We start from the raw sequence: 24156 nt of genomic DNA, 5'->3' as shown, positions 1-24156 counted from the left end.
GAAACTACCATATGGAAACCTGCTGCCAGTCTGCAATTAGCCCTCTCTTTCAGAACCATGAGGACTAGAATCTTATATTCATTTAGGGCTGCCATTCAGTGGTAGGGCACCTGCACTGCGGGCAAGTAGGTCCTAGGTTCAATCCTTGGCATCTCCAGGTAGGGCTGGGGAAATAAACCCACCTGAATGCTGCAGCCAGCGTCAACAATACTGAGCTGGATGGAACCAGTGGCACCAGTACAGAAGAGCTTCTTCCCTCTGGAGTGTCCTGAACCTGCTACTACTGGCAGTACATTTGGTTAAGTGCCTGTGAGCTCTAACAGGATGAAAAACGTAAGCTGAGCATCAGTGAAGGTTCGTTTTTATTTTTATTAAGCTTCAAATAACCTTTTTTTTTTTGGAAGTAAAAGGAAATAAAAAGAAAACAAGAGCGCTTTATTGAAGATCAGGAAATTTCACAGGGATCAATAAAACGAGTTTGTACACCACTGCGAGAGCAAACAGACACTGGGAATTAAAAACAGGACCACTCTCACTCTCTCTCAAAAGGTTTTTTTTTAATAAAATCGGCAACAGCACACACCGCAAAGTAAAACAAGACCTTAGATCACAGTCGAGTAAACCACAAAACCACTTTGGAGGCAGCCAAGACGTTAAAAGATCTCTCTCTCCTCCTGAAGCAGCCCTTTTAAAGCTGCATCGCCTCTCCATATGGGTACCATCCAAAGAGCTGAATAATACCAATTTTAAAAAAAGACCGAAGGGGGGGGGGGGGGAATCATATACTGTACATCTATATAAGTTAGTGTAGCAATACAACAGCAGCTTTATTTTATATTAATTTCAGAAAGGGGTATCATTTTGCTATGCCACTCCAATCATTGATATGCAATTAATCAGACTGCATTTGTGGAATGGGGTTTTGATTCATTTTATTCCCTTTATTAGTTGTGGCCTGGTTTGCCGTGGCAGAGCCGTTCTCCCCACCTCCTCCTCTGAAACGTGAAACGAAAGCAGAATCGCCGGGTTTTCTAGAGCCTTTAGTGAAGACTGCCCCAATCCAAGACAGATTATCGACCGAATAAAAAGGATTTGCCTTTCGCCGCAGCTAATGCTGACACATTGATTTCAATGGGGACTAAGTGTGACTCACTTCCCCCTGAGTAGGGGCCGTATATTGCCTTCTACACTGTACTTTCTACAGGGTGGGCAACTCAGCTGCATCAGATCCTTCCCCATGTGACTGCCCAGGTACTACACTGAATGGGTGGGGAGCTTTTTGAAGGTTGCACGTCTCAACATAGAGAAAGAAATCAGGATACCGGAAGCTCCCAGTGGTGAATGCCGGGGTACGGACGGGGACAAGACACCCCATTTTGCCTGCCATGATCCAAAAGACCACGCTGGGCTCCTGCTGTCAGTGGAATGGCATTGCCTTATTTGCTTGCCTTGGACTGCAGGGCTGGTAATCTGTGCTGGGCAGGATAAAGCCATCTTGTTGAAGCACAAATATGGCTTCTGAGTTGCTTGATTTACGTGTGGTTCTCTTGGCTTTACAACTCCCACCAGCCAGGATGCCCCAAGTTCAGGGATGATGGGGAACTGCAGTCCAATGACATATGGAGGACCTCAACTTACCCCATCCCTAACGTGGATGGACCTGACCATTGGTTTGGGCTCCGCTGCCCAACCTCACCCTCCACCCCTGGCCCCACTTTTCGACATCAAACGCATCAATGGACATTTCTAAACCGTATGTTGATAGCGTGTTTCTTTAAGAGGCATGGCTTCCCCCAAGGAATCATGGGATCTGTAGTTTTTACACCGCAGAGCTACAATTCCCAGCATCCTCGGCAAACTAGAAGTTGCAGGACTCTTTGCAGGAAGCCACGTGCTCTGAACATGTGGCTGTGACTTTAGAGCCATTTTTCAAGGGACTGAGCTTCTGGAACACAGTCAAGGAAGGAACAGGCAGACACACAAGGGCTGTGATACATTTTGAAATAGGTTTAAGGAAAAGGGAAACCTGCGGCTAAGATGCATGCAAAAAGACAGAACACAGTTCACAAGCAGAGACCCCACCCTACAAAAAAACAAAAGCCCCCCCCCCCATCTGTATATTTAGAAATGAACAAAAGGACGCACAACCGTTAGCATTTTGCTTCACCCAAGAAAGAAAATGTGTGGGTTGTTTTTTTTTTAAGAGAAATGAAGTAAAAAGGCTGGAAAGATGGAAAGACCAGCTCATGAAAACCTTCCTCGTAGTTGCCAACCCGCACTCAAAGCACGGCTGCGAGGCAGAGAGAAGCAGAACCTTATACAATGAAGCCTCGGAAAAACACCGTAACCTTGGAGACAGTTTCCAAGGACACCGGGGCCCTTAGCTAACAGGATCACAGCGCAGGGGATGGATGAACACAACGCCAGTTTTCCGAATGAGTTGGATACGCTATAGCAGAAGAAGCCCACTCCAGACTCCTCCACCTTCAACGCAACCAGCCTTCATCAGTCAAAAACAAAACATTGCTCACGTTGCAAAAACACAAAGAAAGGTGTTTCGTTTGTGTATTGTTATTTTCTCCCCCTTTCCGTGAACGTTCCTTTGGTGGACTATACAAGGCACTGTGACTAACAGAAGCCAGGCGATTATTTTCCCTTCCCAGATCCGTTGTGAGCCTTAAGCACAGGCACAGTTCAATAAGCTCTGCCCTAATTAGACCTGAAGAGTTGCCTTTGCTTCCCACGGACTGATCTTTCCCTCTCTCAATCCTCGGCCCGTCTGAATACAGGCTAAAGAGCAATCTGGAGAACAAAATTAGCACGTAAAAAATTGACATCCTCCTTGGAGGAGGGGCACTTTTGCCCCCAGTGCTTGAATACTCAGGTTTGCGGTTAAGGCTCTCCAACAACTTGTGGGATGAGGTTTGTTGCTTAGTCTCACTGGAACTGCTAATAAAAAACTCCCAACTCCTCCGTTATGTGCAGATCGGTCTGATTCAGCAACATGCGTGAGATCATTCCCATGGCTCAAATTTAGGCACGTCAGGCTTGCTGATGCGCCTGAGCCACAGAAGACCTGCAGTGGGGTCTTAGTAGCTGAATGCCAGGGGGGAAGTTCAGAGGATATCGCTTCTCCCAGGGAAGCACTATGCGGAGAGTGTGCACTTTTCTCTATGGAAAGATGCAGGATGAAAGATAAAGTGGATCACTCTTTTTGCCACATTGTCATTGGTGCTCAAGATATTAAATTTCCCACTGTGCCACTGATGCGAGAGCCTAGTTTAGTGTCTTCTGACAACACCCCCAAGTTTGACCCCGTTAGCACTTATGACTCCCGAACACTTACTTTTTTGGGTGTGGTTAAAGGCACCAAAAGATAAATTTCATTATGAGCCGCTATTTACTGAACCCACTGGAGTCCTGACTACGGTTTGGCCAACCGCGCAAGACTGGATTGAAAGGGTGCATCCAGCCAAAACGAGGCAGCTCATTGTTCTATGGAAGCGAAACACCCAAGGGAATATATAACCATCTGACGAGCTGTTTCCTTCCTGCAGCTCCTGCTCTCTGCCCTACGGCGCGTTTCAGATTTCTAAAGCCAGGAGAAATTTGGTGGCCAGGCTCCTTCCCTCCTCGCTGAAGCATCAGGATGGGGAAAAGCTGGAATGTGCTGGAAATTCTTTGCAGCTGTTAAAGGAGACCTAAGCTGTACCTCCAGTTGTCAGGCTGTGCTGTCGGTGGATCTGGTCCTCAGCTAGAGAGGAAACTCACCAGAATGCGATATGTATAAACAAGCTGGCCAGAAGCTGGGAGAGATCAAGAACTCACAGCAGGCATACGCAGCAACCAGCTCCCAGCTGTGCCTTTGGTTGCCCCACACCTGACATCCACATGATGCACCAGGTGTGGGGAAGGTGGGGTTTCTGGGGAAGGGGAAACTGGGACCCCTGTGGGCCAGAGGTCACCCACCCTGCAGTCCTAAGCGCTGCCAATGGTGGAATGGGGGAATAACTTCAACAGTGGTGGATCATGAAGCACAGCACACTGGAAGATGGGGCATCACTAGGCCAGTCCCCACCAACCTCCAACCAAGGGAATGGCATCAGGTTGCCAATCCAAGTGAAGGGAGAGATCAAAAGCTCACAGCAGGCAAGTCTCTAAAAGAAAGGGAGGCATGAGCATTGATTGTTTAATGCAGGCATAAACTCTGGCCCTCCAGATGTTTGGGACTACAATTCCCATCATCCCTGGCCACTGGTCCTGTAAGCTAGGGATGATGGGAGTTGTAGTCCCAAAACATCTGGAGGGCCGAGTTTGCCTATACCTGGTTTAATGCTATAATCAGGCTGCTTGCTTCGTTTAAGCCTAATTAAACAGCTCCCCGCCCACCTTCGGTTTCAGCGAGGTGTTTTGCAGTCTGGAGGTACTGAAGAAAGGGAACGGGGAAAGAAAGAAAAGCCCATTTTGCTCCACTGCGTTCTCTGCACCATTGCCCTCTCAAAGCCGCAAAACGACCCAGCCACCCTCAAATTGTCATCGTACCACAAAGAGGGTGTGTTTGAGAAACGGCCATTTAATCAATATAAGCTGGTTATACCCTTTGGAGGCTCTCACTCTCTCTGCAAACTTAATGGAGGCGCAAACAGTGGTAATGCCCTTTAGAAGAAGCAAAAAGAACCCCCCCCCCCATATTTTCACACTTTGAGAGCCCTCCACCATTCCGCATGTCTATTTTTATTTCACACTGCCAAATTTGACAGCCGAGTCATTCTAGGGAGAGGTCTTAAGGTTGTAAAGATCAGCTGCTTTCAAAGTGCCGGGGGGGGGGGGGGGGCTTCTTTAAGGGCAGACTCGCAGATTTAAAGCGAAGCCAGCACACGTTTAAAACGCACGACTCCACACCCCAATGAATCCTGGGAACTGTAGCTTTCCCCTCGCAGCGCTACAGTGCTCAGCACCCTTCACAAACCACAGTCTATTTGGGGGAAGTCATGTGCTTCAAATGTGCGTCAGATTTGCTTGAAAGCTACGGCGTGGATCTGCCCAATTGTTTCCTGCCTGTGCCCCAAAACTCAGTAATGGTAGTTTTGTCTGAGAATACCAGCAAGCAATTCTGAGCTGACATGCTTAAGGCCAAGAGTGCCTTGTCAGTGGGGTGGGGTAGGGGGAAGGAGGTGGGGAGAAGGGGACCCCTGACACTTAAACCTGGTTTTGGAAGTTCACCATGTGAGAAGTGAAAAACTATTCAAGACCTTGCTCAAAAAACAAGAGCCACCCAACAAGGATCCCGAGCCAACCCTGTCTCCTTCTGTCTTTGTCATCCTAGGGGCTCTAAGCCACTTGAAACAGAGGTTATCACTTGCAGGGGGCTGGAGAGATCCCTCCACCTTCATGAAGCAGACAAGAAATTTGCCAACACTGGAAGGACAGACTGTGCTGGTCAAATGCTACTCAAGAAACACAGTTTGTGCCTCAGTGCAATCCACGCCTCCACCCTACCCCCAAATCAGTGGATATTTCCAAATTCTTGAGAAGTCCATCACAGGGAATTTGCAGATTTAAAAAACATAGTGGCTTTCACCTTTTTGGAAGAGAACAGCTAGTCTAAAAACAAACGGTTTATATATACACACTTGAACCCAGTCTTCCCCCAAGCTGGAGACGTCTGGGTGCAGCAGACTACAACTCCCAGCCCCCAGCCAGCATGGCCGTGGATCTGTAGCCCAGAACGTCTGGAGCACTCCAGCCTAGGGATGACTGCCCTAAGCGCTGGCTCAGAACAGTTTCCACATCTATTAACAGCCCTCCCCACCCCACCCCCCACTGCCCCTCCAGTGTATTCTTCCCCTATCGAGACCAAGCCGAAGCTGAAGGAACAAAGTCCGCTTAAAGTAGGTCAGGCAAAATGAGGCCCGGGGGTTTGGGCTCAACGCAGTTGATCCAGAAGTTGGCGCAGCTGGCGTGATACTGGTGCCCTCCGTAAGCAAGTTTGAAATTGTCCGTTTCCGAGTTAAAGGCCTGCGGGGAAGAAGGGGGGAAACAAACAAACAGCAGAGTTAGGAACTGCCATGATGCTCCCATGTACTGAAACACTGAGCCACGGAGAGAGGCCTGGATGCTGGCGACGCACAGGTACACACTGACAGCCAACAAACACATTCAGTCTCTTTGTGGAGCTTCCTAACAGCTCGCAAGCCATCGCCATCAAACCACGGCCACAGCTCTGGGATAAACCAGCAACAGAGGATCCTCAATCTCCACTTTGTGTGATCGGAAAGAGCATTTAAAGGCAGCTCTTTTAAAGAAGTGGGAAGAGAAAGAGGCTGGTTGAAGGCAGAATCTATTTTGTTCGTTTATGGCACAGTGCTCCTTCCATCTCAGGCAAGGCAGGAGGCTATAAGACAAGGAGCGAGAGAAACCTCAGGCCTGCGGCCCTCTAAGCCTCTTTACCTGGCCTTCAGGACCCTCTCTAGGCCACACCCCTCACTGGCCCTGCTTCACACCCAAACCACTTGCTTTCCTGGCTGCAAATGTGTCCTTGACCGTGCCTCTCGCTTGCCTGGATGCAGAGGTGGCATGTAGACCCTGGGCTGCTGTACAAAGGTAGAATTTGGACTGAAAAGCTCTGCTTGCCCTTCCTAGACAGAGAGGGGACCTTTCGGGTGGCTGCATCCCAGCAGGGGAATGTTCCCCTTGCCCCAAAATTCATGTGAAATCTAGCCGGCCTGCCAAATCATGTGACAGTATATCAAGGGAGAAAGCATGGCGGAACCCTGAAACGGGGGCACTCCCATTAGGAGGCAAGGAGGACGCACTGCAAGGTTTTGCCGGCTTAAATCTAGCGTGGGAAACCACAAAGAAGCTGAAATGCACCTGAGAGCAGTTTCCGACTTGGGCGTGGCTGGCAAGCCGCTTTTCAAGGAAGCAGCCCACACACACAAACACCCCGGGGCTGATTTGTCAATGGCTGGGCAAGCAGGTGGAGTACTTTGGGAAGAGTGCTGCTTTTGGGGGAGTGGAAGAAATGCACTTGTTTTCTCGCTGGTCTGAAGTTGCAGCTATTCACCTCTCAGATATCCAGAATGCAAAGCACTTCCATGACTTTAAGAGATTCTATGTAATCGTGTGAGAAACAGCTGTAGGAGTATAATGACTGTACACCAGCTTTGAAAACAACCCCTAACTTTGCACAGTAGATAAAAATAAATGAAGTATCCTTGGGTAAAGCCCCTTAATTCGTTGCAAATGATGGAGCCCAGCTAGTCTTTGCTCCCATGGAGGAATCGTGGAACACACAGAACCCCACACCTTGAACAACACGCAGGAGCTAAGAGAAGCAGTCATCAGGATGAACTAGACCCCCCCCCCCACAATCTTGAAAGAGAAGGTGACCCCCACAGACCCCCCCACCATCAAAACCTGAAAAGTTTTTAACATCTTCATGCACAGTGAGAGTGGACGGCACAAGCCCCTCCTGCCACAAACACGCAAGGCGAGATAGGTAGGAGCCAACAACACAGACAACTTTTTCTGCCACACCACAACACAGACCACCACAAAAAAGCAGATCTATTCACAAAGCAACAGGCATGCCAACACGAGAAAGACTCGGTTTGTGCACAGCACTAAGCGAAACCATGGATTAGTGGGAATGTGCAAGAATGCAGGCTCCCCGAGAGGAGAGTGTCCCTTCTTCGATCCTCCTCTGTCCCAGTTTTAGGCTCAGCGCATCATCTGGACCCGGGCTTGCCGTTCATCTCCTCACGAGTGGTGAAGTATAGAACTAACTTTGATCAGAGTTTGTGGTTTGTCTAGAGTGAGACAAGCCATGAAACTGGGTTCAGATGACACGCTTGGCCAAACCATGGTTTAGCGGGCAGCGGCAGGACCAGAGGACGGAACAAAGCAGCTACTTGCCTCCTTTCTGGAAGGCCCACACGCTTGCAGGCTTGCACTAAGCATTCAGTTTGAACCAGGCCCTTTAGGGGAACGGACTCGAGTGCGAGTTAGTTGATTAAAATTGAGAGGTTAGAGAGAGGGAGAGGCACAGAAATTGTTAACTGGAGACAAACGGAGGAGGGTGGCAATGGTCCCCGCTACCACCTTGCTTAGGGCAAACATTAAAAGGAAATATATATATATATAGCTTTCACGGGTCCGTACTTCTCTAGGAGGTTCCTCCGGAGGCTTCTCTTCTTTCTGAAAACAACGTCGAAACCAGAAAAGGGTCAAAACATAATCGCCAGAAGAGGGGAGCTGGCTGCCAACCAAACTCGCTCCTGTTTTAAGAGTCCCCATCCCGCTCCACACAGGGGGGCTTTTAGAGCTGCTCCAATATATCCCACTGACAATCCGATTTTCTGAAGGCTGTGGGGCTTGTCTCTTACGAAGAAAGAAGATAGAGGCTCCAAGCCAGCTGCAGGGGACTCCTGACTCCAGAGTCAACCCTCCAGTTGCCTAGGAAATAAGTTACAAGTAATCGGGAACACCTGCGACCCGACAGGTACTGTCAGACTGCAACGCCCATCACTGGAGGGCATCACATTGTTGACTCTTGCCCTACAAAACAATGATGGGCAACTTGATATTCTCTGGATGTTGCTCAGCTGCAATTCTCATCCTTCCTGGGTGCTGGCCGTGCCAGCTGGGGCTAACAAGAGTTTGAGTCTCATATCTGGAAGGCCACTACCCTTTTATTTGAGGAAGACTGTGTTGCCTTGCTGGGTGGATCCACAGGCCCAGGGACTCGTACTTCTTACTTCCCAACTCTGTGGGCTCCACTAAGGCTGCCTGGGGTCTCCACCCGAGCTGGAAGCAGCAGCAGCAGCAACAACATGCATTCGGACGGGCGGCAGAGGGTGTTTCGGAAGGATCTCGGCTCTGCCCGCGATGCGGCTTTCTACAAAAGCTACTTGCGATGGGGTCGCTGGATGCTCCGGGCGCTTGTTAAAATTAGTGGAGCAAATGCAAGGGTGGAAGGCAGCAAATGCAAACAGGGGCTGAGATAGGTGGGGAGATGTAAAAAATGACGACGACGACACAGCCTCTACTTACTTTGCTTCGAGAATTTACATTCAAGAGGCACACCCCACAAGCCAGTTCTTGGGCATTTTTGATTCCTGGGCGAAGCATACAGGAGGAAAAATCGAGTGAGTTTTCGTCAGGCTGTAGGAGGAACAACAGAGGTAGGAATCAGTATATTGTTCATAAGAAGCTATCTTCTGCCTTCAGTCCTCTTGTTCTAAGTTATCTTCCATGCTCTCTTCTAGCTTCCAACTTATTCTAAGCTGCCTTCTACCTTCTAATCCATGAGCAGGCCACAGGTCAGATCAGGTCCAATTGCCTTCTGGATCCGGCCCGCAGACGGTCTGGGAATCGCTATGTGGATTGCCAGTGCACGAGTTATTTCCCCCTCCCTCACATGGTGGCGGTGGCACCTCCTCCCTCCCTCCTCCTGGCTTCTCCCCGCCCTGCCTAGAGGAGGAAGGGAGCTGGGCTTTGTTGGTGCCAGCAGCAGCAGCAGCGCTCGAGCGGCCGCCAATTTAAGCAGCCCCTCTCCGGAGCCCTTTCATGTGCTGCTCATTTTCCCGCTGCTGCCACCACCGCCAGCCCCTGCCACTCCCATGACACAGGTAAGCAGCCACTGGGGCTCGTGGGGCTCTTGCATCATTCCCTCCCCCCCCCAAAAAAATATAGTCCAGCCTCCCACAAGGTCTGAGGGACAGTGGACCGGCCCCCTGCTGAAAATGTTTGCTGACCCCTGTTCTAATCTGTTCTCTACCTTCTATCTTCCATGCTAACTTGGTTCACAGAAACACAGTCTACTATTTGTCCATCTAGCCTTGGCTGCATCATCATCATCACCGTCATCATCATTATTAAATTTCTGTCTCATGTTTTCACCCAAAGCAGCTCAGCACAGCAAAAAAGAAATAAAACAACCATTAAGAAACAGAAGATTATTTACAGCAATCGAAAAGCATTAAGCACATCTAAACAATCCGTATCTCCAACGGCACTCAGAGTCTGAACACTGGGAGCAGAGCAAAATATGCCTAAGTGGACCCACCACAAGAGACGTGCCACACAAAAGGCCTTACCGTTAAAGCAGCAAGCGACATGAAACTGATCAGGTTGTTCCACACTTTGTCAATGTCCTTCAGTAGTAGCTGGAGCTTCTCGCTACAGACGGCTGTGGCTTTGATGCCCAGCTCTACCCGTTTTGTGACTCTATAAACCTCGACGACCCCTGTTGAGAGACCAAAGGTGAGGGTGGAGGGGTCACAGGAGGCATGCCAACTCTCAGATGGCAGGGGTGAGGAACCAAAATGAATGTGGCCCTCCAGGCTTCTATCTCTGGCCCTCAGAATTCTCCCCGGGCCACACACCCTTGTATGCTTTTATGTAACTTAGTTGCAAACCACTTTGATTTCTGTTGGTGAAATAGATGTCTATAAACATTTTTTTTATAAATAAATAAAACAAGAGCAACAGAGTCTCACACAGCGCATCAACCACAGAGAAATCTAGGGGGTAGACGGAGGTGGGGAGAAAAAAACAAATGAGATTTCAGGAAATGAGAAAATATTTTTCTCCTTCTGCTTAAAAAAAAAGAGGCACATCCTAAGCAGATCTGTTGGGTGTCTTTGCTCCCTGTTTTAATTCCCCATCTTCACGAGATGCGGTAAAATCCATACCTAATAAGTACTCCATGCCTTGCGCAGAGTGGATCACTTCGGTGCAGACAGAGGAGCTGCTGATTCCGTTCAGGGTATCGTTTGCCTTCTTGATGACCTAACACACAAGAGATGTTTGTTTGTTCTGCTGAACTCAGGACGGTGTTCACAGCATCCCCAGGGAGCCTCCAGCCCAGACCTGCTTATCTCCAAAATATCTGCCACATCACGTGCATTCACATTATGCCAGAGAAGAGGAACCTCAGGTTGCATGTGGCCCTGGAGGTCTTGCCGTCTGGCCCTTGGAAACCTCCCCAGACCACCCCCTGCAGCAGCCCTGCTTCCCAACCCAGGTGGTTTTGCCTGGCTGGAGTGCGTCCCTGAACTCTGACAATGCCTCTTGCTTGTCTGGTTGGTGGAGGAAAGAGGGATGTGTGGAATGGGTGTAGAAACTAGCCTACTGTACAAAGGCAAAAATTTGCATTTGTTGCTCCGCCCACTGTTGCCTCTGGCCCCACCCAGAGGTTTGCAGCCGAATCACAAATGCATGTTTTGTTAGACAAGAACAGGGTTAGTACACAGAGAGTCCTTAAACTTCCTGGACAGAACACTCTCTCTGTGTGGCCACTTCTGTTGCCTCCTCTGGGCAGGAATTCTGTGACAATGGATATAACCCCTTACAGTTCCTTACACCTCTGAGGAGACTGTTTCCATTCACCTTGCTTCCAAGAGAAGCAAATGTGTCTCCGGAGGTTCCAGACACAGGCACCCTATTTTGAGACCACCAATTTTTATTCTGCTGTAGTATTAGAAATATTTTCCTGCAAACTACTTTGCTGTATTTTCTGCCTGCATTGAAATGTAAGTAAACCTTTTTGTTTATCTTGCTAAAAAACAGGTGGTTCATTCTCTGCAATGGGGGTGAAAAGGAAGGAGGTCAGAAGACCACAAATAAAAAGGGATAAAAAAGGTATAACTGCTTTATTCCTACGCTTCAGAAAGCTGCAAAACATGTGTGTCTATCCTCTGCTAGAAAGCCTGCTTATTTTTGCATTTCTCCCACACATGTGGGATAGGTGGTTTAAATTTTAATCTATAGATTTAATCCTCCATCCAATTTCACACATAAATTATTCCTCTCCACCCCAGCAGACGGTGGTTTCCCATTGCGGTGAGATGTACAGTCGTACCTTGGAAGTCAAACACCTTGACAGGCGAACATTTTGGCTCCCGAACGTCACAAACCAGGAAGTGATTGTTCTGGTTTGCGAACGTTCTTTGGAACCGGAACATCCGTTGCAGCTTCCGCAGCTTCCGATTGGCTGCAGGAGCTTCCTGCAGCTAATCGGAAGCCACGCCTTGGTTTCCAAATGTTTTGGAAGTCGAACAGACTTCTGGAACGGACTCCGTTTGACTTCCGAGGTACCACTGTACTGTATTTCTAATTAAATGATAGTAACTCTTTTCTATCTGTGCATTTATGAGTAGGAGCTGGTGCATACACACACTATCAAAACCTGTGACCATCCCACATGAGGTATACAAAGAAGAAGGACGTTATTTTGACATACTTACCTGGAGGGCACTTTCTAAACATCTCTGCCATTCATAGGCATATCTCTCACTTTCCTAGGTGGAAAAGAAGCAGCAGAATTCCACAGGTTTCAAAAATAAACAAATATCAGAACTAGTAATGACTGCCTTATAAGTGATTCCCACCCCCTGCTACACAGAGGTAGCAAAAAGCAAGAAAAACTCCCAGAAAGATGCAGGTGGTTTTTCATGTGGAGAGTGGGAAGTGGTCCATCAGTGTAATATACCCAAGCCCACACTGGTTGGAGGACATAGAAAGATGGGGAGAGTATCCTTTGGGGAAGGACCATAGCTCAGTGGTACAGCCCTTGCTTTGCATGCAGAAGGTCATAGGTTCAATCCTTGGCATCTCCAGGTAGGGGTGGGAAGGTCCCCTTGCCTGAAACCCTGGAAAGCCGCTGCCAGTCAGTGCAGACAGTATTGATCTAGATGGACCCAATGGTCTGACTCAGCATAAGGCAGTTTCCTATGTTCCTATATTTCTAACCAGGATGGCAGGGATCAAAAGCTCCAAAGCAGCACTATCCAAACACCAGCACCAAATAACATTGCAGGGGGCTGGACTAGACAGCCCTCAGGGGGGGTACCTTCCAACTCTAGAATTCTATGATTCTACACATTCAGCAATATCGCGGCATAGTCCTTTCTGGGATTCTACCACTTTGCACAGCAAGAAGGGGAAATCTCAACTCCAATATGCTCCCTCTCGATTAAAACACAACTCCCTTAGTATAAAAAACCCAGGAAGAGGAGAATGCAATTATCTTTTTTCCCCACAAGCAAAACGTTTTGTTTATAATGTCTGAGAACGTACCACACCTGCAATCTCTAGTGGTAACGTCCAGGAGATTCTATTGTGTGATTCCTACACGTATGTTCAGCTGTTAAAAGAGGATAGGCCTCCCGGAATTCCTCTCTGACAAGCCACGCTTCCTCCCATCAAATCTCTCCTTACCTCCACTTCCCCCGTGAGATCTTTGTACTTGTCTCGGATGACGGGCAGGGCTGGCTTCTCACTGAGGGTATTGGACCGATCTCGAAACGGCTGCTCCGGAGGTGGCAAAGGTGAGGAGCGGCTGATCTCTCTGTCGCCCAAACTCAGGCTCCGTTTGTGAGATCCTGGAAAGAAACACGACACATGAAAGTCAGGGTTGTGTGTGTGCCCCAGTTCTGAACAGAGCGTTAAGAATAAGAACCTCAAAAAGAACTTTTTGATAGTAAGAGCTGTTCAACAGTGGAACAGACTCCCAAAAGAGGTGGTGGACTCTCCTTCCTTGGAGGCTTTTAAGCAGAGGTTAACCGGCTATCTGTCATGTATGATGTCAGGGAACTGCCATCGGCTCAGGGGCGAGAAGGGGAAAGGTGGATGGATTACAGAGAGCCTCCAAAGATCATGGGAAGCAGCACTTCCTCAGCAGAGGAAGGAAGCCACGCCTCTAGTGAGGAGGAGCTTCAGGGCTCGGAGGATGCAAGGCGGTGCCAGGACACCTTGCCTGAGCAAAGCGGGGAGGGGGACGGTCCCCCTTTACCCAAGCCTTCCTTGCGCAGTAGGCCTCTGCGCAGAGAGGGGAGGCGTAGGCTGGGGGTCAAGAGACTAGTCTGCTGGGGAGGATTTAAGGACCGCCCACTCTCAGATTCTGCTAGTGAATGAGCAAGACATGGAATAGAGGCACTCTGCATTGTAAAGGTTTTTGGCACCAATAATAAAGCTTTAGAAAAGACCAGTGAGGCATCTTGCCTGATTGCTCTCAAGCAACCACCCGATAGCCATAACATATGATTTAGCTGAGATTCCTGCATTACAGAGGGTTGGACTAGACGACCCTTCCAACTTTACAATTTTATTATTCTATGAAGAGGAAGAAGAAAAGACCTTGGCCTCATTCACACGTAACACTAAGCAACAGTTTGTTCAACTATGTTTTATTAAACCATGGCTTAGCATTATGTGAGAACCCTGCCCAGTGGCTTTACTATGGTTTGTTTACTGCCAAAAAATTGTGATCTGAAGCCATGGTTTGCTGCTGTGTTACAAAGTTTGTTTTGTTTTAAATATGGTTTGGTGTTATATGTGAAGCCAGCACCCTTCCTTAACTATGCTTTGTTTGACCGCCCCTCCCCAGATGCTAACCAAGGTACAAAGACATGAGGCAAGAGCGATAGCAGCTAGAAAATAAACCAAACTTTGGAGAAAGAAGACATGGTTTGTTGGGTCATCTGTGGGACAACTCATGATTGAGTTATGGTTTGTTAAACGAACCATGGCTTTGTGTTCTGTGCAAACCAGGTCAATATGAATGTTGCACAGCGAGGCAGAACTCAGCTCCTTGAAAATCAAAACTTCAATTAAAAATAATAGCAAGTTACTTGCCCTAAAGTGTTAGATTTGCTTAATACTATGCAGGCTAGGAAGATCAGAGGCCAAATGTAGCTTGCAAATACTTTCCTAAAAAGCAGCTCTGCTGAATCAGAAGAAAGGCTTAAGTAGTTCTGCATTTTGCTTCTCCAGGATGTTCTGCATGCAGAGCAGATGCTTTAGCAGGGAGCAAGGTCCCTTCCCTGGCTGGGGCTGATGGGAGCTGTAGTCCAGAACAACTGGAGGCCAATGTAGCCACTCACCTTGAACAGAGAGGTCGAACGTTGCAAGCTCACTCTTGATCATTTCTTCACTCGATTTCACCTTCCCTTGGGAAGTTGCCAGTAAGAAGTCAAATTTGCTGATTTTGGGCTTCTCGCTCTGAAACTCTCCAAAGTCGTCGGTGCCTTCTTTGGCTGCTTCTACGGAGAGGCCAGCTGAGTCAGCCTCTTGGGGCGTGCCTACAGCTGGGCTTCCAGATGTCTCTGCCAAGGGCCTTGCAAACTCCCCAAAGCCTTCAACGTCATCGTCACTCTGGTCCGCAGACCGAGGGTCAGGTTCTTTGAAGTTAGCAAAAGGTGAGAACTTCACGTCCTGGAGAGCATCCTCACTTGCAAAGGTGGTGACTTTGGAAACAGTGGTCAAGGTGATGTTCTCCGAGCTGCCAAACAGAGTCTCTTTCTTCTGGAGGATGGAGGTTGCCAAGGAGGAGCCACTTCCTGGAGGAAAGGGCAAGGGGAGGGACTTCCTGCTTTGGTAGGCGTCGTCTTTGTCAGACCAATCATAGCTTGGGAAGCCACCCAGACTGGAGCCGTTGCTGAAGCTTCCAAAGGTGGTCCCTTTCAAGTCATCAAGATCTAGAAAGGGAGAGACAGAGAAAAAGAGAAGGAGAAGACCCAACCATTAGAGCACTAGTGACCAGTGTTTTCAGCAAACAGTGACACAAGTCAAATCCAAAGATGGTGCCATTTTGGAGAACACCAGAGTATCTCAAAAACTGGCAGCTCCCATCTGTACCTACTGACCTCTGAAACTTGTTCTATGATCCTCTGCAGTCATAAGTACAGTGTCTGAGCTCAAAGATCAGGGCTCAAAGATTGCTGTTCTTGTAAATCCACAGCTACAGAACAAGGGAAGCTGGCCCGACTCCATCTTTACTTGTCCTTCAGCAGACAGCTAAGACATACCCTTTCTAGGTGGCTTTCCTAACCACTGTGTTTCAACACAGCACTAGACTGTTCTTATTTTGCTTCGGGAAGGAGAGACACTGTGGCCTTCCAGTTGCTGCTGGACTCCAGCGAAGGCTGGTATATTAAGGCAAATGGGGCATTGCTCCACGTAGCTCAGTCTGCCTGCAGCCAGGCCTCACCTGCCTTCCTTCTTAAATACAGCTGGTTCACGGTGTCGCAGTGCCCATTAGATTCCTCCTCTTTAGCCTCAGTGCCCACCCTTGTACAACTCAGCAGGGAGGAGGAGGGTGGAGGCAAAACTGGAATTAGTTAGCCCTGTCTCCCACTGGCTCTGGCTTCACCTATTTGGGGCTCCCTGCTGTGTGCCCCACCAGTTCCAACGAACACCAGCCCTTCCACAGCATGACCAGTCTGGGTTGATGGGAGCTGGGGGTTCAGCAGCATCTGCAGGACCACAGCTTCCCCATCCCAAGGCAGGAGAGCCTGGGAAGGACGCTTCTCTGCCCCAAGACTTTGGAGGCCCACTGCCAGTCAGAGTAGACAAGACTGGGCAGAGGTTTATGGTGGGGATGGGGAACGTGTGATCCCTCCCAGATGATGCTGGACTCCAAGTCAACCTGGTGAGCAGACCAGGGATGCTGAGCGCAGCAATATCTTGAAGGCCACATGTTCCTCACCTCTGCTTTACATGTTTGACTCATTACTGAAAAGCCACAACCCAACCCTGCGGATGCCAAAATGCTAGGTGTGGGTTTTCTTTTAAAACAAACTTCCTCTGATACTAGAAGCAGCCTACAGCCCCCAGGACTAGACGCCATTGATAGGCTCTTCTCCCCTATAAAACCATCGCTACCTCTTGGCAGGCTCATGTTGCATTAAAACTTAAGTTTCATTCTGGATTTCTGGCAATGGGGCTGAAACACGAGCAGTGCTCACAGGAGCTTCCCTGACTTAGAAAACTGGAGTGGGTGGTGGGTGGGAATAAGGCTTCTACCCACATACCCTGGAACACATCCCCAAAGGCATCAACACTCACCTGGTTAGTGTGCGGCTGAAGCTGGCACAAACTACGGTTCGTTTCTGTAGCGGGACCTACCCTGTGGAATGCTTTGCCAACTGAGGTTCACCAGGCCATCTCTATACTGCAACCTTCTGCAACCTGGATGTTTGGGACTACAGCTCCCACCATTCCTAGGCAGTCGTAGTCCAAAACATCTGGCAGGACCCAGATGCTAAGGCCACTTTACCGTTTCAGGAGGCCAGCAAAAACCTGGTGGCTTTAAATGGGCTGGTCATCGCCCTTGTTGAAAGGCTGCCTGATAGTGTGGCAGCACCCTCACTTTGGAGCTCCCCTGCCTAGTGATATCAGGCAGGCCACTTTGCTGTACTCTTTCCAGTACTCTTGCTGAAAATGTTTCTGTTTAGGCAAGACTACCCATATATGTAAGGGACATGGGTGGCGCTGTGGGTTAAACCACAAAGCATAGGACTTGCCGATCAGAAGGTTAGCGGTTCGAATCCCCGTGACGGGGTGAGCTCCTGTTGCTCAGTCCCTGCTCCTGCCAAGCTAGCAATTCGAAAGCACGTCAAAGTGCAAGTAGATAAATAGGTACCACTCCGGTGGGAAGGCAAACGGCGTTTCCGTGCGCTGCTCTGGTTCGCCAGAAGTGGCTTAGTCATGCTGGCCACACAACCCGGAAGCTCTACGCCGGCTCCCTCGGCCAATAAAGCGAGATGAGCGCCACAACCCCAGTCGGCCAAGACTGGACCTAATGGTCAGGGGTCCCTTTACCTTTACCTTTACCTTTACCCAGATATGCAGAGTGTTGACATATGTTTTAATCTGCTTTTAATCATTGATATTAAGCATTCTTTGAAGATTTTAAATAATGGTTTTCAACCCTTTTTACTGACAATTCCGTTGCTTTATTCTTGTGAACCTCTCTGAAGCTTTCTTACAATGGAGTGGTGCATAAATCTCGTGAAACAACACGGGTGTTGTTAGGCGTGGTTCTTTTCTTAAATTCTTAGCCATTTTGGATTCCTTTGGGGTACTAAACCACTTTAAATGAAACGTTAAGCTGCCCTTTTTAAAGCTGCCCCTTTTACCAGCTTTCCCCACAATTCCTTGAGCGCGCCTGGCAAAGCTCATCTCCACACAGTTCTTTGGTGTGTTGGCCTTGCGGATAATCCAGTCATTGCCCTCAAATCTTCCCCCCTCTGGAAACTGCACCAGGCTGCCTTAAGGCCTGATCACAGGTACAGCCACAAAATCTGCATGGAATGCCCTACCTGCCCCCTCGCTAAGTACCGTGGTGCCTCGCAAGACGAAATTAATTCGTTCCGCGAGTTTTGTCGTCTTGCGATTTTTTTCGTCTTGCGAAGCACGGTGTCGGGAAAGTTTTGGAAAAGCTTCAAAAATCACCAAAGTCTTTAAAAACCTCAAAAAAGGCTAGCACACCGCGTTCTATGAGTTGCTCCTCGAAGTCAAGTCGCAACTGTATTAACGGTGTTAAGAAAAAGGAAACAAACTTGCAAGACGTTTCCGTCTTGCGAAGCAAGCCAAGCCCATAGGGAAAATCGTCTTGCGAAGCAGCTCAAAAAACAAAAAACCCTTTCGTCTAGCGAGTTTTTTGTCTTGCGAGGCATTCGTCTTGCGAGGTACCACTGTAAATGGTGCTGATCCATCAGAGTCTTTTCCGACCCTAGCCAATGGAGCAAATGCTGTAAGGAAATAAGAGCACACCTGTTGGATCAGCTAAGAGGCCCAGCATCCTGTTCTCATAGCAGTCAACCAGATGCCTCAATGGGAAATCACAAAGCAGGACCTGAGAATGGCAGGATTCTCCCTACCTGCGATACCTGGCATCTGGATATAAAATGTAGACATCATGGCTAAGGGCCCACAAGGAAGCGAAGGGCTTCCTGTTCTCATTGTGGCCAACGAGATGCTGGCGGGAATTGAGCACAACAGCGACTTGCAGTTCCCTGCAAACTGGCATTCAGGGGCATACTGCCTCCAACAGTGGTGGCAGGACAAAGCCATTGTGACTGGTTGCTTTCAAGTCCCAGCTGGCTGCCTCTAACTACTGCGGGCATATTAAGAGCCCATGGTTACTTTGCTAACATGGCAAACCTGCAGTTAAAACATGCGGGACAGCTGCAATAACTCCGTTAAAGCGCTGCCGCTTTGGACAAGGATGAAAGCAGGCCAAGATGTATGGGGCAACACAGACAGGGGAAGAAACCGTGAAGCACAACTGCCTGCAAACCTTACATTCTTCAGTGCAGGCTGTTTCGCTTTTGATGTGGATTATGTAACATCTCATTGTTACTCACAGGCTGTGTTCACGTACTAGATGTTCAAAGCACATGGCTTTCCCGGCAAGGATCATGGGAACTGTAGTTCACCTTGCACAGAGCTACGATTCAACAAACTTCAGTTCCCAGGATTCTTTGGGGGAAGTCACGGGCTTTAGACATGCAGTGTGTACACAGTCGCCGTGTCTACTGCCCGGCATGCACAAGGTCCCAGGTTCAAGCCTCGGCATCTCCAGGTAGGGCTAGGAATGGCCCCTACCGGAAGATCTGGAAAGCTGCTGTGAGTCAGTGTAAACAATACTAAAAGCTAGAGGAGCCAACGGTGAGACTAGGTGTAAGGCAGCCCTTTTTATGTTCCCCCATACCTGGAAAGAAGCCTTCATCTGCAGATTATTACAGTGGTACTTCTGGTTACGTACTTAATTCGTTCCGGAGGTCCGTTCTTAACCTGAAACTGTTCTTAACCTGAAGCACCACTTTAGCTAATGGGGCCTCCCACTGCTGCCGCGCAATTTCTGTTCTCATCCTGAAGCAAAGTTCTTAACCCAAGGTACTATTTCTGGGTTAGCGGAGTCTGAACCTGAAGCGTATGTAACCTGAGGTACCACTGTACTTTCATGGGAACCCCCACCCTAATTGGCTGGGGGGCAGGGGAAGGATGTTATCTCTAGTAGTGAACACTGGAGCTTCAGAAGAACGGGAGCTGAAGTGGGCCACAGAGAAGTATGATATGGGAGAACTCTGAGGTTTGCAGAAGGAGGACAACATCTTGAAAACAGACCCTAAGGGGGCCCAAAAGCCCTCCAAATATATATATATACACCAATGAGGACTAAACATGCTCAGAACCCAAAGAACACAGAGTGCCAGTTGGAAAGGAAGGGAGAAAATGGAGTTGGCACAGGGAGGCAAGTGGGATAGAATGCCTTGCTGCAGCAACCCAATAGTTTTGTGGAGGAAGGCTGGATGGTGCAACTCCTCCTGTTTACAGCGAAAAGGCAAGCAAGAGGTGGCATGGCAGAAATATGCATGGCAGAGAGAAAGTGGACAGAGAAAAGTTTTCCTCCCTCTCTCGTAACACTACGACTTGCGGATATCCAAGGAAGATGACTGTCCGGAGGTTCAGGGCAGATCCAGCAGGGCTTGTGCGTCTAAGAAGGGAGGGAGGACATACCTATCACCCTTCATGAATTGTCATCCTTGGCCCTATAATGCCCTAGAAACTGTGCCCAAGCTCTTGAGCCTGAGCAACGTGTCCCTCAGCCACAAACAGAGCTCTTGTCCATCTTTGCGTACTTGCTTTGACTGGCTGGCTGGCTTTTGCCACCACCTCTCCTCTCCCTGCCCTGACAGTCACTAAAAAGAGGAGAAACAGTTGCATAACCATTTGTCAAGAGGTTTAATGCTATCGCTTGGGGACCGGATGAGAACAATGCATGTTTGTCGCACAATGTGTGTTAACTGGCTTCCAATGTCAGGATGTCTGTGTTACGGACAACTCTTCTGTGAATGGCCAGCAAGAATGACATAATAATTGCTATCTCAGAAAACCGATAAATTCACTTCACATATCTCATGAAGTGCAGTCTAGTCCCCAAAAGCTTATGTTGTAATAACTCTGTTGTTCTTGCAGCAACAGACTAACGCAGCTACCCCTCTGGAAGATGTTAAGAGAGAGAGAGAGAGAGAGAGACGTTTTAAGTGGAAGGGGATACGATTGCTTTAAACTTTTAAGAGCTTTAAATTTTTTAATTTTTTTTGCTGATGGCAACCAGATGCATTTCTGGACTCTTTAAAAAAGTGGGGAGGGGGAAGAAAAACCACACATGCTCAGACTTTCAAAATATGCCAAGATAAATATTTATTTAACACAGCAGGACTTACAGATCGCAAAAGAGAACGCTATACAGGAGCTCGAAAGGGCAGTCATCAGAATCAAAGCATGCAGGTCAGTCTTTTTGCAGAAGAGAGAGATATCGAAGCAGATTCGAAAAGGCACATTCACACAAGGAAATATCGAGTTCAAATAAAGGTATCAGAGGGGGAGGAAAACTGACAGCAAAAAGTGGGGGATCTCTGGCCCAATTTCAATTTATGAAGATTCCTCTCCCCTACCCCCCAATAAGCACCAAGGCGTGGTGGTGGGGGTTGGGGAGAAGGACTATTGGCCTGCAGGTTCAAGAAATTATGCAATCTTCCATTAAATTTGCAGGCGAGGGTATTTGCCCTGGCTGCATTATTCAAAGACAGGGAAGGATTGGGAAAGAAAAAGACCCCAACACCAAGCAATTCAAATTGACAAGAGCATTGGAGGGGGGCAAAGGGTTAAAATTTGGCAAGGAAAGCAGCAGCAGTAGCCTGGTTGAAATTAACATGCAGCAAGGGCTTAGAAAGTTCAAAGTTTGACAGAGGTTAAACACCCCCCCATTCAAAATCTAGCCACATTTTTCATATTGGCTGCCTTCTGCACAAGGAATCATATAGCAAAGTTTAAAGAGACAGTATCCCCTTGAAAGAATTTGGAAAAATAAGTCTCTCTGCTTCACCCCAACCTAGAGAAGTTAAGGCAATTTGGCTGAAAGGGGACAGATTCTAACATTCCCCCCCCCCCACAACTGGCCTAACATTCATCCCTTCTTGTCACTTTAACTCATCACTGCCTCTAAATTCCTAGGTCCTTCTCTTTGCTGTGCCAAAACTGAAACATTCAGATAAATTCAGTTCTACATACATGCTCACTTTTTTTGACAGGAACCTCACTTGTGGAGGAACCCCGTCTGGAGACAACACAAAGTTAAGCGCCCAATGGCTGACCAGCCATTTCTCCTAAATCAAGGAATAAATATATAAAAGGGATACTGTCCCTTTCTGACATTTCAGTTTACAGACCAACAGGAATCAAAAGTCTACTTAAAGTATGTAAACTTCAAATAAAGTTATATAGACACTTGAACATTATCAATTCAGAGCTTGAAATGCTTCAGAACATATATACACACGCATATGGAAACGCCAGAGCACAAAAAAAGTTGATTTAACAAACAAGAATTGAGAGAATGATCTAAGAGACTTCAGACAAGGACCAAATAATAATAATAAAAAGTGTCTGGGCCAGAGCAGATGTAATACTTCCTGCCGTTTTACTATGTTTAAGGGATCACCCTCTGGCCGTACAGCTGAATGCAGCCATTTTGCGTGTTTCACCCTTCCCTTATCCCAAGTGAAGATACAAGCCATGCAGCTGCACTTAACCACAGTTTCTTGTTACACACAAACCAGGAAACTCTGGTCAACGGCTCCCAAACAAGCCAGGATTCCGAAACTAATTTCAAATCAAGGCTCCATATCCTAAGTTGCCTGGAAGCCTTTGGTGAAACAGCCAAGTCAGACCTGAGAGCAGACCTGCTGAAATGAACAGACATGGTTTTAAATAGCTTTACTCTGGAAATAACCCACACTGGGTGTCATCCATTAACCATAATTTCTCAGTCTGGAAATAAAGGGGAAGCCAGCAGGTTCCCGGCTCATCTCTCCACTTGCATAAAGGAAGGAGCAAAAGGGCTGTGCAGCTCTCATTACAGCTGCAACGGAGTTAACGGTGGGAAATGCTAACCAGGATTGACTCCCAACCGAGATTTGAGATGCTGGCTAGCCGTCAACTCTAAGTGGCAGCAAGGATGGTTAGCTTTGATGCAGCTGTAAGAGTGAACCATAGTTATGAATGGTGTGAACTCAAGTGCCAAAAGGGAGTCTCTGTGATCCATTTCTGAGCCATGACTGAGGTTAGGGCATAAGAAGCATTAGGACTGAACTGGCCCCCTTGAGGAATACATTGGAGTTGGCACTAGAAAGTAAGCTTCCATTGCAGTCTTGGAAAAGACAAAACAAAAACCAAACAAACAAAAACACCCTGTCAGCCTCCTGATTATCAACACTTAAAAAGGTTAACACACTTTGCATCAAAGAACATGATCTGCTTCACCCAGCGTTTGGACCCAAGATCCATCTCTCAACACAAATCAAACGGCAAGTGTCTATCACTGAATTGCTACGGACACCAAACTCATCTCTGGGAAACGAGCCACATATAAAGATACTGACACGATAAGATTAGAAAAATAGTAGGAAAAAAGTGCTTTTGGAAAAACCCAAAGTAAAAACTTCCAAGAACACACATTTTGTAGGTGCCAGGGAACTGAGCGACCCAACAGGCCTTATGCCCATGCATTTTAACATACAAAAAATGTTTTCATTCTTCACCAAGAAGAATTATTTCCTGATATTTTGCACCCTGTTAGAGGAATTCTCCATAGTTAAAGCCACCAACAGTCCCTCCCTGCCTTCAGCACTTAAAAAAATGATTGTAATATGGTAAATTTCTGCTCTACCCAATATCTTGGGGTGGGGGGGAGGGAATTTTAGTTCATGTGAAAATAAGTGATGCTTGCAGCAATAGCCTTCCTGCCACAAATAATACCAACATTGAATAATACTTTTTTGTTTTTGTTTCGGAACACTGCCATTTCTCTCCTTTTTTTAAAGGCCACAAAAAGCTTAGTTCGTTGTTTTCCCACTCTTATTTTTACAGGCTTAAAAAAAGCACAAACAAAAAACAGGGCACGTGTGTGACGTTTTAACGAGCTGCAAGCAAACTGGATTTCTATGCTTTCACTCTAATTTCATAAAGGAAATCTAAAAAGGAAAGGGAAAAAAGGGAGGAGGATTCCTACTATAAACAGTCAACACAAGATCCCCTCGGCTTCTGGAAAGCTTGCAAACGCATGAGCACCCACCACCACCAGTTGGCAGCCAAAGTCAGGACCTTGCGAGGTGGACCAGCCAAAAGGGCCTTTCCCATCTATACACCATGGAGCTCAGCGGGAAGAGGCTCACACCATTCGCTTTTTCTAGGTAGTTACAGTCACCTGATGCTTAATGCAGAGTTATGGGACAATTTCTATGGGGAAGTGTCTTCCACCGTACCAGTGGATCCAGATTCGCAACACAAGGTGGCATGTCC

At 47.8% G+C, this 24156-nt stretch overlaps 1 protein-coding gene across 6 annotated transcripts in view; it reads right to left on the bottom strand.

Annotated features, from left to right (window-relative positions):
• Positions 1–414: 414 nt before the first annotated feature.
• SYNRG (synergin gamma) overlaps positions 415–24156 on the bottom strand; it is a 57647-nt gene continuing 33905 nt past the window's right edge. For 4 of the 6 annotated variants that reach the window (XM_077919356.1, XM_077919358.1, XM_077919359.1 and 1 more), the window contains 8 exons: positions 14889–15482; positions 13225–13388; positions 12252–12305; positions 10698–10794; positions 10101–10249; positions 9055–9165; positions 8164–8199; positions 415–6018 (listed from right to left, as the gene is read on the bottom strand). In XM_077919356.1, coding sequence (XP_077775482.1) covers positions 5887–6018; positions 8164–8199; positions 9055–9165; positions 10101–10249; positions 10698–10794; positions 12252–12305; positions 13225–13388; positions 14889–15482 — 1337 coding nt within the window. In that variant the 3' untranslated portion in view covers positions 415–5886. The remainder of the gene's footprint in view (positions 6019–8163; positions 8200–9054; positions 9166–10100; positions 10250–10697; positions 10795–12251; positions 12306–13224; positions 13389–14888; positions 15483–24156) is intronic. The other 2 variants (XM_077919357.1, XM_077919361.1) reach the window with 1 other exon arrangement.

The sequence above is a fragment of the Podarcis muralis genome, chromosome 15 (assembly GCF_964188315.1).
Source record: "Podarcis muralis chromosome 15, rPodMur119.hap1.1, whole genome shotgun sequence".
Taxonomy (NCBI): domain Eukaryota; kingdom Metazoa; phylum Chordata; class Lepidosauria; order Squamata; family Lacertidae; genus Podarcis; species Podarcis muralis.
This window is presented reverse-complemented; position numbering and strand designations above follow the sequence as displayed.